At 47.3% G+C, this 15,539-nt stretch overlaps 1 protein-coding gene across 1 annotated transcript; it reads left to right on the plus strand.

Annotated features, from left to right (window-relative positions):
- The first annotated feature begins 617 nt into the window (after nucleotides 1-617).
- Nucleotides 618-10,540, plus strand: CACNG1 (calcium voltage-gated channel auxiliary subunit gamma 1). Its single transcript, XM_052808083.1, has 4 exons — nucleotides 618-1,029; nucleotides 7,082-7,156; nucleotides 9,312-9,449; nucleotides 10,197-10,540. The coding sequence occupies exons 1-4, from the start codon at nucleotides 789-791 to the stop codon at nucleotides 10,421-10,423; spliced, it is 681 nt and encodes a 226-aa protein (XP_052664043.1). The 5' UTR covers nucleotides 618-788; the 3' UTR covers nucleotides 10,424-10,540.
- The last annotated feature ends 4,999 nt before the right edge of the window (nucleotides 10,541-15,539 follow it).

Below are 15,539 nucleotides of genomic sequence, written 5' to 3' on the forward strand. Positions count from 1 at the left end.
GGCGACAAAAGTCACTTCTGAAAGAAGGAAAAGATGTGCCGAGTGGGTGCTGGAGTTACTGTACGCATCGAGGCAAGCCTGGATGGTGGGAAAGCAAGCGAGCACTCGAGAGGTTTTGCTTTAGAAAAAACAGGCACAAGGCCAAAAAAAAAAAAACCCACCCAACCCAAACCCCAACTACTCAGAATACTTCAGGTTAGTTAAAATAATTATATTAAAAATAAACAATAAAATAATTAAGCTTGCTCATTTTACCACGGCGCTCAGTTCTGGAGGGACGTCCAGCTCTGCATTCCTCGCAGAGGCTGCCGCAAGCTGAAGGCGTAGGCGTGCAGTTTGCGGGCTCCGGGGCTATTAAACTATTCAGGATCAGACTGAACTCAGGCCCGGCGCTATTATAAACACAGATGTTTTTATAACCTCGCTGAAAAGTTAATCACCCTATTAATGCCTATTTCTGGGCATGCCGCAAGTCAAGAGATTACTGCCTTTGAACGGCGGCTGTAGCGACTCTGGGCGAGCGCCCGCTCGCTCGGCTCGTGGGAATCCAGAACAAACCGGGTGGGATGGGGCAGAAAGCTGAGCTCTGCCGGGCGCTGCTCTCGTTACGTGCATTAATAGCCTCCTCGCTACGCTACGGCTGACACAGCCCAGCAGCTGTCTGCGGCCGCCCCGCTCTCCCCGGGCGGCGCGGAGCTGACATTTGCCGACGTTCAGATGCGCCAGGATTTCGAGAGACCTCGCGAATCACCCACTGTGCTCCGCTGGGAGCACCGGTCTGGAGCGGGATGGATGAGAACAAACCCCTGAAGGTCCGGCTGACGTTCTCCGTGATCCTGGTTGGCGTCTCGCTCCTGTTTGCAGCCGTAGTGACTGACCACTGGGCCGTGCTGAGCCCCAAAGTGGAGGAATATAACGCCACCTGCGAAGCGGCTCATTTCGGGCTATGGCGACTCTGTACAAAGCGGATTTTTATGCAGGAGCAAGGTCCCAAAGAGAAGGGCTGTGGGCCGATAAGCCTGCCAGGAGGTAGGTGACCACCCACCAATGCACGGGAGAAAGCACCAGGCGGTCACGCCAGGCTTTGCTTAGGAGGTTGCAGGACGTGGCAGAAGGAAAAACAGGGTCCGTGTTCCCGTGGCACTTAATTTGGCGTGGGGCTGCATGGGGCTGTTTTCATGCTGGTCTGCAAACACACCTCGTTGTCATCTCTCTTGCTGTAAGTGCGCGCTGTGTTGCCTTGCACGTCTGTTTGTGACCATATTTGAGTCTCCTGTGCAACAACGACAGTGGCAGGGAGAAGGGGAGGAGGATCGGACACAGTGGCAATCGCAGAGTGAAATTGGGATGGAGGAAGTTTTGCTGACATCAGCCAAGGGTCCCGCAGCACGAGGGCACGCTGACGGCAGCGGGCAAGAAAGAGGATTTATGGGTCCAGAATACATAGCTGGATCTGGAAATCCTAAAGATCCAGCTAGCTATGAAGGAACAGCCTGTTCACGGCTGGCATTAGGTTATCTCCAAGCTATTTCAGTAACAACCGTTCCTCAGGGCAGGGAGGAACAGGGACCTGCAGTCTGTTTTGCCAACTTCAAAAAAAAAAAAAAAAAAGTCATAAACTGAGTTCGAAGCGATTTCTCAACGACTTACTGAGCCTCCTCACCTCTCGGCAGAGGCTGCCTGGTCCCACACGCATCTCCACCTTGGGCTCCTCCGGTGCAATCGATACGGAGGGCAGCGGGGGAGCGGGCACGGCTGCTTTCCGGGAAGACCGTTACATTCCCATGGTAAAAGGAGCTCATTATGTTTTTGCTGATCGCAAAGTCAGCAACATTCGCGCCATATGCACTAATACACTCCCTCCGTGACTGAGCTCTGCTGCTTTTTTAGAAGGCTCATAGGGTACTGGATGTGTTCCAGAACAGAAATAACAGGATTGCCTTCACGTTAGACTCGCTGCTTGAAATGAAATATATATGTTAACACATATTTGAAAATTTCCTGTGAAAAATCTTACTGCCTGGGCTTACTGTATATTCCCTGTATTACCGCAATTCTTTATCACTTTGGCGAAATTACATGTTCTGAAGAGAGGAGCTCAGCCTCAGCGTTTGGATCTGCCTCTAACCAAATTTGGGAGTGTGTCATCTGTACAGTTAATGTCTCTCATGAAGGTACTTACGAGCCTAGAAACATATTCCTCACTGTATGCCTTTCCTCGCATGCAGAGGAAAACTCCCACAAAATGAAAAACAATAGAAATTGGTGGATAAACACCCCAAATTGCACAACCGTGGGGTAAATATAAAACTCATAAATATCCAGCTGTCTGCAAAAAGCAGATTCGCAGGCAGGGCAGCATGAAAGCAGCTACTGTCTTTGACAGACATCAGCATGTGCTTGCACGGGCATTGAATCATGTCCCAGCGTTGCTGTTCTGGCGGGCACAGCAAATAACTGGGTGGTGATGGAGGGGCTGAGCCACCCGTCCCACCCCGGAGGTGGTTTTCCAGTTTTTAAAGATATTTGGGAATTTGGTTGACATCCTGTGTCGTAATCAGCATCCGAGGTTTCAAAGGGTGAAATTTGCACCTGAGTTATAATATAAATATTTTAATCCCCGTTTTACTGACACGGGGAACACAGTGTGGGTTGGAGGGGGGAGACCGTGGCCCCCACGGATCCGGGCTGCTGAACGATGCTGCGTCCACACGGCTCGCGTTAGATTGATTTCACACTTCTGGTAAGAGATGTCAGCAGGGAAACACTGGGGTTGTGAAACCTGCAGCAGTCGAGAAAATGTGAATGAACAAACATGCAGTAAAAGAGCAGATGTGGGCACTGGTTTTCCTGAAAATCATGACACATAACCAGACGTTACTGCCAGGACTGGAAAAGAAACATAAGAATTTATCACTGCATTAATAATCATTTACCAGTCACTCCCTGAGGAGGAAATGGATGGCACGATTAACGTTATTTATTAGGTTTTGAGCTCAGCACAGTGCAAAATGGGGAGGATGACTTGGCTCGCAGTCCACAAAGCAGGACTGTGATTTAGGCAGAGCTTTAAAATTTTACAGAGCTCTTCCGAGGATGTTGACAAATTGGAAAGGGTTCAGCATCCTGCTGTAAGAAATAAAACGATCAGGGAAATGGCTGTTAAAACCAGGCAAATTCAGATTAATACTGAGACGTTTTTAGCTGTGGTCAGTGGGCACTGGGGCAGTTTACTACCAGCTGTAAACTGAGTTTGCCTTCACTGCCAGTAACTCCAGCGTAGGTGCTGCCCTACAAAGTGTGCTCTTGTGTGCCTGCACGCTGGGCAGCAGCAGCGGGGATGCTCTACAGCCTGCATGTGCTGCCAGCGGGTTAAATAGGTCCTTGTAAATATGGGAACCTGAGTTCAGGCAACCGGAGAGGAAAAGTGCTCGAGCAAACGGGTTATCAGCAGGGCTGTCTCATACAAGAGACTCACTCTGCAAGACTGGTATGAAATTAAATTGTTTGGAGACACCCTCTCCAAAACTCCGTGTGTGTCAAAGGCGTTCCCCTGGCTCGCCGGCCAGGACGGAGCCCAAGGTCTGGCCCCCTCCACCGCTCAGCCCTCGCCTGAACACCTCCTCTAATCACAGCAGCAAGTCCTGTCTCCCAAAGTTAACGCAAGCGGAATCCAGGTTTTTTTCTAACCATCCAGCCTGCCACAAAACCCCACACACTAGTGTCCACCTCGGGTTCAAGAGCAAGGTGGGCTCCAGCCCCTTCCCAGCCTGTCACCCCAATGCTCACGGGTGACAGCTGCCACCTCAAACTCTGCATGGCCCAAACCTCTCGTGGCCTTTCTGCCCTTTCTTCCCCCACGAGGTCTCCACATTGCAGACCCCCAAGGTTCAACCGTAGTCCGATGGGATTGCGCTTCCGACGGGATCCAGCCCCGTGGCAGCGAGCGGCAGGAGAGGTTGGCTCTGCACGAATAGAGGAAAGATGAATTGGCCCGCTCGCCCCCCGCACAGCGGTCATCCAGGAATGGTGGGTTTGAAGGAAAGGGACCACGAGGGCTGTAAGGGTGGGTGACCTGGAAGGGGGAGGACACCACGTGATAAACCACGTTACAACCCTGAAGTTCACGCGAGCCGTAACGCACAAAGCCCCTGGACTGTTCCCATCAGCACACTGAGGTGACCTCGTGGCAGAGATAATGTAATTAGGGGTGGAGAGAAACAAAGATTACCACACAGTTTTCATCCATTATAAAACCCATTTTAAATCCTATCCATTATGTAAATGCGGTGTGACACAAATGGGCTTTTCTCTTATTCATGATGGCACCAGAGAGGTATTGAAGTGCCTCAGTTCTCTTGAATAACAGGGAGCCTTGTTGAAACAGATATTCCCAGCTCAGCAGAGCACTGAAGCATCTTTAAAACAATATATCATTTCACCAAAAACAATCTAGTTGTATTTTTCAGCAATAAATGCATTTGCCAAAAACATCTCCCCTAGAGCTAATCCACTTCTGTGATAACCCCATTCATCATACCTTGGCAGAGCTTTGCTATAAGCCACAAGGCACAGAGGCAGCACTTTTCCTGCAGACAAGACCATCTCTAAAAGAAGGTTTTGTGTGCTCCCCTTGTGATGAGCCTTCAGGGACCGGAGGGTGGACCGGGCTGGTTTGGTTCACCTGCAATGGACACGAAGCTGTGCCGTGGCCCTCATCACACCATGTCCAGATGGCTTCACCTTGGGCTTTGTACAGTCAACATGCCTGGGGACTCCTTTGAGTTCAGGCTTTTCAGAGAATTAATTAAAAGCCAAACCAAACAATCCAAAATAAAGTGTCCCAGTTTCATCCCGTCTCCCTCCCCTTTAGCACAGGAGCCAAAGGATCCCCAAACTGGGATCACCAGACATGATGCTCAGCCTCGGCCACCACTCGGTCGCTGGCAGAGGCACACAACCTCCGATCTGGGGTTCAAAATTTGTAATTTCGGTCGTAGATGTCTGAGTTCAAATGTTTCCTCCAGTCGTTTGTAAGGATAATAAAGAACAGGTCAGGAGATGCCAGAGCTGAACATTAGCCTAGTCTCCAGCAAGCAGAAGCTGCAGATGAAATAAAAGTCAGCTTATAAAATTAAGTAGATAAGACGGTCTCAAAGGAATCTTCCACTAACGGGCCCAAAAATGTTGCTTTACAATTGCCTATCTCCTGGGAGACAGAAAATAAATCCTCCTTGAATCAGTAACTCCAACATCTGCCATTTCCATAACAGGAAAAAAACCACAAGAACCAACAGGTAACACACAGTACACTGGTACCTTCTTGCCACTAGAAATTAATGCTGTAAATAACCACCAAAATGCACAATGTGCAGAAACCCTCAGTGCACCCTGCATGGTTCTGCACCCGGGACCTGGCTCAGGCTTTTCCCCCGGGACCTGCGCTGGGGCAGCCTGTCCCAGCCTGGATGCTGGAGACGACCACAAAGTTATCCCAGCCTTTCTCCCAGCAACTCCTGGAACCTGGTGCTAAAACTCCATTACTTAATGGACAAGAGATGCTGGTGTTAACCACGTGGCCCCTTGCTGTGGGCAGCGCCTGTATTTTGTGCAATCTTGGCGCAATTTCCCGGTCTGATGGGAGTCCAACCTGGGGTGCAGGAGGGGTGCTGGGCAGGCGCTGAGCGTGTCCTCTCCAGCCCGGTTCAGCAGAATAGCGCAATCAGAGCTGGCGCTGCTCGACGCATCTCTGCAATTGCACCCTTCCAGCCAAATTCCTGGCGAGCAACTGTTCTCCCAGCTCCGTGCCCCTTCAAACCCTCAATTAAATCAGTTATAAATAGCAAGAACACCCTCCACCCTAACCCTGCTGCTGCCAAATCTTCGAGTCAGCAGGTCCTCACCAGACCCTTCCCCATCCCACTGAGATGCTGAGGCTGAAAGCCTCCTCTGTAGCTATTGAGAGCAATAACATCGTTTCGCTGGCTGACTCCCACTAGGCTGAGTACGAAACAACATCGTGGCCATCAAGAGACTCAGCTAAAACTTCCCTTCTCCCAGTATCCCCCTGCCCCACAATCTTGATCTCTGTTCACTTCATAACCACTCTATAAATACCCCATGTACCCGGCAGCGTGCTCGCTTTAAGTCCAGACAGAGGAACTTCATAAAGCTCCTGCTATCTAACTCTGCTAGCTTATCAAATTAACTTAATAGACCCGTCTGATGGGAGTGAACTTTGGTAAAGCCAGGTTGTGTGAGAGCCTCCTCGTCCTTGACGCGAATGGCTTTGATCAGCCTTCCCTTCCCCGGACAACAGTTTGCGGCTTCAGTTAGCTTTTGTCTTTTTTTACTGGCAGCCAAAAAAAGGCCCTTAGCATCCCTATCGTAGTAAAACACCACGTGCTTTGCTGCGTTCCAGCAGCCTCATCTCTCGGCCCCCCCCGTAGCGTGGTGACGCCCCCTCCCCATGCAGCAAACATCCCCACGGCTGCTCCCCCCCGCCAGCCGCTGCCACGCAGGGGTCTGTGAGCTGGAGGAGGGAAGAGCCGGGAGAAGCTGGATGCGGACACTCCATCCTCCCTTTTTGGAATCCAAGCTCGCCCCAGGAGCGGTGACCCTCCTGCGGCCGATGCCGCTACGGAGCGGGTTGGCGGTGGCGAGGGGAGGTGAGCCGAGATGCCAGCTCAGCTGCGGGCATGGCAGGTCTCATCGCCGGGAAATACAGCTACACGGAGAGGCAGAAACGTGTGACGGCCAAAGACAGAATGAGAGAAATGATCTGTAATTCATATTTTAGATAGGGGAGCAATCAGTGTGCAAAGCTCTTGGAGGGAGCAGCCCACAAAAGGTATCGGGGGGCTTCAGCCTTGTCCGTGCTGGAGCCGGTGGCCTGGGATGTTCATGCCACTCACCTGCTCCCGAATAAAACAGATCCAACTCCAATTTCTCGGTATCACCAAGGGTACGAAACCTTAAAAACATTGCAAATTTGATACATCAATAAAAAGCAAATTCAGTTTTACTACATTTTATCAGAAGTTTCCAAGCACACAAAATTAAATTTCCTTTTCTCTTTCAGAACACAACTGCTCCTACTTCAAGCACTTCACTCCAGGACAGAGCTCGGAGATATTTGAAGTAACCACCCAGAAAGGTAAGAATGATCCTGAAAAATATTTTCCTAACTGAGGTGCATACAAGATCTAAGGGAAAGGGGTTCCCAAAATGCGGGTTCAACCCTGGTTCCACTGAAAGCAGTAGAGGAATTTCTATCGGATACAACCAGCTGGGAAAAATGTACAAAAAAAAATGCTCTGAACAAGGTCAAATGCCAACTTCCCAGGAAGAATAATTTTTATATACGATCACACTCATAAGTGTGATTTTACTTAAAGTTGTCCCACAAATATATAACAATGTCGATGCACATGAAAACTGCAAAAAGTCTTTTCAGCCTAAAAATTACTTTACAACATTGGCACTATCCGCGACACACTGAGCCTTTGCCATCGAAGGAAGAGGACATTAATAAAATCTAAATTAATAAATCCTACCCCAAGCAGAGTCTTGACCCTGAAAAGAAGTACAGAGACTCTGTGAAGACCATTAGGAATTTTATGCTTCATATTGATTTTATATGAAAGTCATGTAAAGAGCAGTGTGATCAATGGAAGGAAGGAACAGAGATCCTACAAAGACACACACAGTCAGCGTTTACAAAGCATGGGTTTTGAAAACACTCTTTCACAGACAAATTCCATGTTTCTAAGAAGTCCCTGATAAAGCCAAATATTTTTAGCACTTATCTAATGTGCTCCCCTCTCTTTCTCATCCTCTTATTAAGGACAAATTCCTTTCTAGTTTGCCACACGACATATTTTGCTGTGGAGTAAATGAACTGATGATTACATTACACATATTAAACAATCTGCTTTGCTTCCCATGGAAATTATAATGGTGGAAAACCCTGCACACAAGTTTTCTAAAAGAGCAGTTTCCTAAGACAGAAAAGACTGGGAATTTTAAGTGGCTAGAACAGCATATATCTGAACTACCTGCTTTTGCTCATTTATACGATCAGATCCAGCCATCTGATCTTAAAAATGCACCCAATAACGCCTTAGTCATTTCAGAAAAAAAATCAGGAAGAATTTCTTTTCTTTGAAGCAAAAGAAAAACCTTAAGCCCCAGCAAAAGATTTTACATCGAAACGAACTCTTTCAGGCAGTTCCAGCACATAGTAAAGAGAAACATTATTAAGGAAACATAATTAAGGAAATTATAATAAAACAGTGGTATGAAAAGCAATGAGAACACAGACTGATCTGCTGTTCCCTTTCGCAGAAATAGCTACATTTTGATGGGAGCTAATTAGTAACAGGCAAAAAAATTCTTCATGATTTTGCCTGGGAGATATTTTTTTTTAAATGGCTTGAAAGGCAAATATCATCAGGCACTATGATGTTCACGCATGGCTACATGTGTTAAATATTAAACTAATCTGAAAACGAATGCAATATGTAAATGAAGGCCTGAATTATTCAATTAGCAATTTTTCCCCTCCATTCGGGCACTGAAGTGTGCTTCAGCTGGGGGAAGTGTCCAGCGCACATCTTAGCTGGCTTAGCAAAAACCAGGACATTTTATGGAGGGTTTAATCCTATGCCCTGAAGAAGCTGGGTTTTCACAGAGCTGGAAATCGTTGTCTTAAAAAAAAAAAACAAAAACAAAAAAAAAAGTACTATGCAAACACTTCACCTCTGGCCTCCTGCCTGCTTTGCCTGCTCAGATTTTGAGCCCTATGGAGCATACAGCTGTCTTTCTGCATCGCTACAACATCGGCACCATGCACGGGGGCCTTGTCGGGGCTCTGCAACACAGACGTGGAATAAAAATAGCCTAGAGCTGTCCATTTACTCTGAGAGCTGAGTGTGGAGTGACGGAAGAAACGAGAGCGTGGAGCCCAGTAAGGCTTCAACAATAACATCGATGCAGCAGAGCTAAAACCACTCCAGCCTAGAGCTTCATCTGACCAATAGAGGTGCCATTTGCTCTTTCTGTAAGCGTTCAGAAAGCATTCCCTCCTCCTGCTCTGTTTTTATACCCTTCGCGTTCAAAAGGTACATGGCCAATACTTGCCGCTGCTTTTATTTGAGGGAAATACTCAATTCACCAAAGCCACCTCTCCACAGCAGCAGGAGGTTACATGTTTCTCGGGGTGACCTACTGCAAAGTCACCACAGCTGATAGGAGCACGCTCAAAATTTGCATACATTTGCAATTTTTTGGTGTTTGTTTTGCTTTGGCAGAATACAGCATTTCAGCTGCAGCCATTGCCATCTTCAGCGTCGGCTTTGCAATCATCGGAACAATCTGCGTCCTCTTATCCTTCAGGAAGAAGATGGACTATCTGCTGAAGCCAGCATCCATGTTCTACACCTTCGCAGGTAGGAGGCTCGGTGCTCACATACTTGCACTCAATTCATGGGACAACGCAGAGAAATTTAGATAGATCCTGGGAGGATGGAGACACTTCTAAAAATGCCCTGAAGTGGAGTTTTCTTCCTAGCCCCAGTCAGACTGCAAGTCCCTATGTGGTGCTCCAGCTGAAAATGTCCTGCTTAGCAAGCATTACCCAGCAGCTTGTCCGTGTTTTCTCCAACTACCTTTAAAAGGGGCTTTTCTAGTATATTCAGTGCCAGCCCCAGTCTAAGCCAGGTATATACACTATTCTGTCTCATTTATTAAGACTCAAACCAAAGAAACAGCTGATCCAGGCCCAAAATACACAGCTGTCTCCCAAAACCACGAAGACCGCATTTTTACACGAGCTCGTAATACCTTGACATATCACAGTGACTGAAAGACAGAGGTGCAAATTGTCACCTCAATAAAAAGCTTACTCAACCTTTGGAAAAGCTCCCTAGGGAATGCAATTATTCCTCCACCACTTTGAGTTTCCCATCCAAGCCTGCCTAAAAGATCACACTCAACAAGTCACCGGCTGACTTGGACGGCCTGCGGTATAGCAGAGCTCTAAGCAGCTGCGAGCGTTGGTTCCTTCACACATTGAAGTCAGTGACTCACCTGTGAATCTCACTGCAATTCCTGTATGCAAAAAGACAGATGAAGTGGTTAATTAAGGATGAAAATTGACAGGTGGTTATTCAACCCACTGCTCCTATCTCCTCCAGGTCTCTGCATCATCATTTCTGTTGAAGTCATGAGACAATCTGTGAAGAGGATGATCGACAGCAAGGAGACAGTCTGGATTGAGTACAGTTACTCCTGGTCCTTCGCCTGTGCCTGCGCCTCCTTCGTCCTGCTCTTCATCTGCGGCATCACCCTCCTCCTGATCGCGCTGCCTCGCTTCCCCCAGAACCCCTGGGAGACCTGCATGGATGCAGAACCGGAGCACTGATGTTCCCAGCACCCATGAAAAAATCCAGAAAGCGTTCTGAAAAGATTTGTATTTTGTAAAATGTCTGGGTCTCACTATACAACGTGCACTCCATTAACAAAGTCATTACTGAACCAAGGCATGTTCAATTGTAATTATTGGGTTGGTTTTTTTTTCCCCCCTCTTTTTTTTTTTTTAAGAAAGCAGAAAGAGCATTCAGCACCAGCATGGGTCGTGGGTGAATGGCACTGCTCTGTGCCAATTTGGGGATGCCCTGTGCTTATGCGGTTTGGGGAGAATCTGTGTGTGACACAGCTCGTGCCACAAAGACAGCTTGCTTAGGGAGATGATGTTGGGTGTAGATCCGTGAGGGGTATCAGGCTTTTACACCTCACTTGGTCAGAGAGAGACAGTAAGAAATTTTAGCTCTGTGGGAAGTCTGTTTCCCCATTCATGCTGTACTCCCCTACCTCCCTAAGAAGGGTTAGCTCACCACTCTGGACTAAGTTGGAGATCCTTATGCTATTCTATTAAACTGTTAAAATTTGGGGGGAGTGGAAAGACCAACAAAAAAACCCCAATTTTGCCTAGCATTGGGATAAAAATTTCTCCTACAATTTTATACCCTGCAGTTCCATTCTTTTGAATTAAGCACGAAAAACCCACAAGATACATTGTTTTTGTTTGCTTAAACTTCGATGGCAAAGCCAAGAAGTACTGAACATTAAGAGCGATATTTTCTTTCAATAAAAAGCATAATCTTCCAGTACCATGATTTTCTGGAAAATGATTTTGACGGATGAATCACTTGGCCCATCAAATTCTGCTAGGTCCAGAATGACAGTGTAATTCTGGATGGTATTTACTGTACGGAGTTCTCATTTGTTCCTTGTAAATGGGCTTTTTAAGGATACCGCACTTTGCTCACTGCATACGTGTACATAAAACTACATTTTAGGAAAAAATCCTTCGTAGCTGTGAAGAAGGAAAGACAGACTAAAACACCCAGGAGAGTCAGCCCTGAAAATACTACAAAAGTACATCGCTGTTTATGCATGCTTGAAGAAATGTACACCTGAGGCATCACTGATGGGGGATGCTGCGGAGGCTGGTTGCGTTGCAGAGTCCTCGCAGGGCTCTGCTGCGGCCGCCTGCAGCACTGGGGAGGGACTGGGGGTCCCCCAGTTCCATGTGCTCACCCAGCCCCTCCAGCCAAGCCCTTTGCACCATCATGGTCCCACAGCACTAAGACTGAGTGTCTTTTTTTTTTTTTTTACAGTTCAGTTTGCAGATTCTGCTCAGCATTTTCGACCCCAAGTAGGAAAACATATGTTTTACATTGCGTTTTTTTCACCCGATAATTTAAAAAGCAGGAGAAAAGGAAACTGAAGTGTCCTTCCCTGCACGCTCAGCTGTCCACGATTCTAAAGAAAAACAGAATTTGGAATGGAAACTTTCTGATAAATTTGAAGAGATCTGAAATCATGACACGTTCAACCATTTCAAGGAATTGCCCAGCAATTTTGTGCTGGTATGAGGGGCTGCCCGTGGCCCTGCTGTCAGCCAGACCCCGTCCGGGCACGCTGAGCCCCAGCAGCTCCCAGTCAGACTCAGGCACGTCTCCATTTTCCCATCAGTAGAGTGGCAGTGAGAACAGAAGCCTTTTGTGAAGTTGCATTAATATTTTTCAAGCTCTTTGAAGTTGAAAAGCACTACAAATAACACATATATTATGAAGTTTTGGGATAAAGCATTCATTGGTGCTCAGATCTGAGTATGAGCTTGGGAACTCTGCCTGCCTCTCATCATGAGAGACAACTGCAAGTCTTCAAGTTGTCACTGAACCACTGTGAAATGCTAAATGGTTTCAAAATCTTATTTTTGGGTACAGAGCTGACATTCTTAATTTGCATTTTCATTGTTCGGGAAAACAGGCTAGTTTCTAGGGATCCTTTATATGCGACAACAGAAAGGAAAGTAGCTGGTGTGACCCCTGTGGTGGCTGATCCCAGGTTGGAATATCCAAACATACGCAACGCAGATTAATCTAAGCAAAGCAGCCGGCAGGCACAAAGGCATTCCTAGCTCGGGCATCATCATCAAAATGACCTCACCTTGGACATGCAACGGGTTGAGGTAAGCGAGGTTTGGGGACGTGGGTCTAAGTTCATCACCCCATGCTTTTCTGAAGCACCATCCCTCTCTTGCAATCCTTCTTCTGGGACAAAGTAATTTCTAGGTCGCTTCTTATCCTGATGGGCCAATTTGTTATTCAGCCAAGGAGCTGCTTGCTCCCTTTCATGATATTCAAGAGCAAAACGTACATATTTGAGATAAACAGATCCTGGAAGGTCTCACCCGTCTCATGCGTGCTCCCGCTTGTGTCAGGGCTGAACCGCTTCGTCCAAGCCCCAGTGAGGGCAATGGAAAGATTCCCAGTGAGTGCAGGGGTTTGGCCTGGATCCAGAGGTTTTACAGCCTCTCTGGACTCACTTTACTCACGAGGCAGAGAAAACACACAGCTCACAGCAGCGAGACCCTACATCCACAGACAGCAACTCGGGCAGCTGAGCTAGATGCCTCCTAAAGCTCTTAAACTCGCTGAGCTTTATTCTCTGTCTGCTCAAAGTTGAGGCTTTTTGATCATTCGCTACTTCGTATGGTCCCTGGAAGACTGAGAAGCATGCGGATGACTTCATTTTCTTTTTCCAGGTATTAAGAAATGCTGATGAGGGACCCGTCTGTTAAATTGGTCATTGGTATTCACAGTGGGAAAGGCGCTGCTCCTACAGCAGGTTTGTTCTGCCATATCTAAATCTCTCTGCCAGGGAGCCGCTAATGTTTTTTGAGAGAGTTAATGAAAGTAATTGGCCTTCATAAAGGAAAAAGAATATAATGTTGGGGTCGGGGGGAAGCTGTAAGCAGTTTCAGTTTTCATTCTCTCAACTGAGCAAATAGCATGGAATGGCCACCAAAACTTCAGGAATGTAGCACGAAAATGTGAAAGAAACGTCCTCGCTGGCAGGGACTCATCAGAGAGAAACAGGCATAGGAACCCAGCTGCTACACAACCAACAGGAGCACACGCGGGTTTGGGACACGGCCAAGGAACCGAATGGGAAACACGCACCAGAGAGAAGAAAAGGCAAATTAATTTGCAGAACAAGGAACTACCACCAGCCACCATGAAATCCTGAGCGTTGGTCCTGCCACTACCAGACCCATGGACACCTTCGGTCAGGGATCCCTTGGGCACATGCCATTTGCCACTCCACAAACCAACATCGCTGCCCGTCCCCTCCTCACGGCGCCCACACCGAGGTGCCCCGGGGCATTGAACATGACAGGGTATTGTGAGATTTCGGTTGCTGAAGTCTGCCCGCTGCACTGCAAAGCCCAAGTGTTAAATCACAGAGCCAATGCAACAGAAGACGTGAAGTTTTTTACGTTAAGAGTAAGATTTGCCGTTAGGCACAAGGCGCGGAGAGAATCTGCTTCCCTTATTTTTAAATGCTGTGTTGTGTGAATTTAATGTGCAGAAAAGGTGCCAGACTAACAACCCTGAAGAACAAAATGGCCTGTTTAGCAAGCAGCTAGCTGAGCTCTCCAAAGAGCGTTTATCTGCAAAGCGGTACCGCAGCAGTAACAACCCAGCCCCAGCCAGGCGGGGGACGAAGAGCTCGCCCCGAGCTCGCAGGTCAGCCAGGTTTACAGCACGCAAGGGAGCACAGACAGGCGCACGCAGCGAGGGTTTCATTCAGAAATCTTGGTACAAACTCCTACTCTTCCCTTAGTCCATGCCTGAGAAGGGCCAGCATGTTCACGATGCTCGGGTGTTCGACCACCTTGGCATGTAGTTTACAAAGGCACAGGTATACTTAGTTACTTCTTTTTTTTCCACTGATCCCCTTCCACTCTGTAGCTTCCTTGTGGCCATCACCTCTTTTTTCTCCTCGCTTTGACAGTTGTGGAAATGATTTCCAGAAAGTCCCAAAGATCTGAGAATTTTTCTCCCCCTGCAGTGAGATCCCTGGCCCCGCTGCAGAGGGGCACTTTCCTGGGCTTGATAGCTCTTGAGGAACATACCTGATACAAGAGGTCATCAACATCGAGAGGTGGCTGTTCGCAGCACTACATCCCGCCAGCCCCAGGGAGGGCCTTGGAGATTAACACCGAGCCCTTGGGCTCCATCCAGTGTGCTAAAGTCAGACATTTGCATGCCAGGAACCTGACCGATGTGCAGAAACTGTTCATAGAATAAAGCTCAGTTTAACCTTCATGTAAAATAAGCTTCCACTTTCCATAGCGGCACAATGCCCCTTTGAATGTTGTATTACTTTTAAATACTGGAGTATTAGGCTGCTCTGTACCATAAACTGCACACACAATAGGACCTGTTTTAAATGCACCCATTAAATTATTTAAATTATCTCCCCTTTCCATTATCACTAAGGGGCAGGAAAAGAGCATCACATCTTTGTTTTGACTGAAGTAGAAGATGAGATCGTTCTTGCTTTGTCATACTTGATCGATGTTCTAGCTCCACTGAAGCTATTGAACATAAATTCAAGCCAGACATCACATACGCACACTTTACATCTAGACAGTGAGCTGCTTTTCTGCTTTCTACAAAGAAATGCTGAGAAGGGAATAAACTGATTTCTGGCCTACTTTCTTTTTAATAGAACCAGCAGCGCAAGTCTGTTTTGGCAGGGCTGCACCCCAGGGCGCCGGTTCGGCTTTGTGCCCACTACCACTGATCTCACGGAGAACACCGCGATGGCTTTACAGCTGGTCTCGTGAAAGTATTTGCCCTTCAGGAGGGAGCAAGTCTTACGGAAAATGGACTGACAACATCTTCTAACTAGTCTTGGGTAATTCAGATCACAGAGCGTTTTCTGTAATTTATCAGAAGCATCTATTAAACCTTAATGAGGTAAAAACTTTTCAACATTTCTCAACTACAGCTGAAGTTGCCAAAAAAACCCCCACGCCGAACTGACATTTCCATCGCATTTGTTGTAAATCCTTTTACTTATTTTGAATGAAAGGAAAAAAAAAATTAGAATGATTCAATCCTTGCTCCCTGACACAACTAACAAAAAGATACTGGCACAAGTATTGCTATGCCAACAGA

The sequence above is a fragment of the Harpia harpyja genome, chromosome 14 (genome assembly GCF_026419915.1).
Source record: "Harpia harpyja isolate bHarHar1 chromosome 14, bHarHar1 primary haplotype, whole genome shotgun sequence".
NCBI lineage: Eukaryota > Metazoa > Chordata > Aves > Accipitriformes > Accipitridae > Harpia > Harpia harpyja.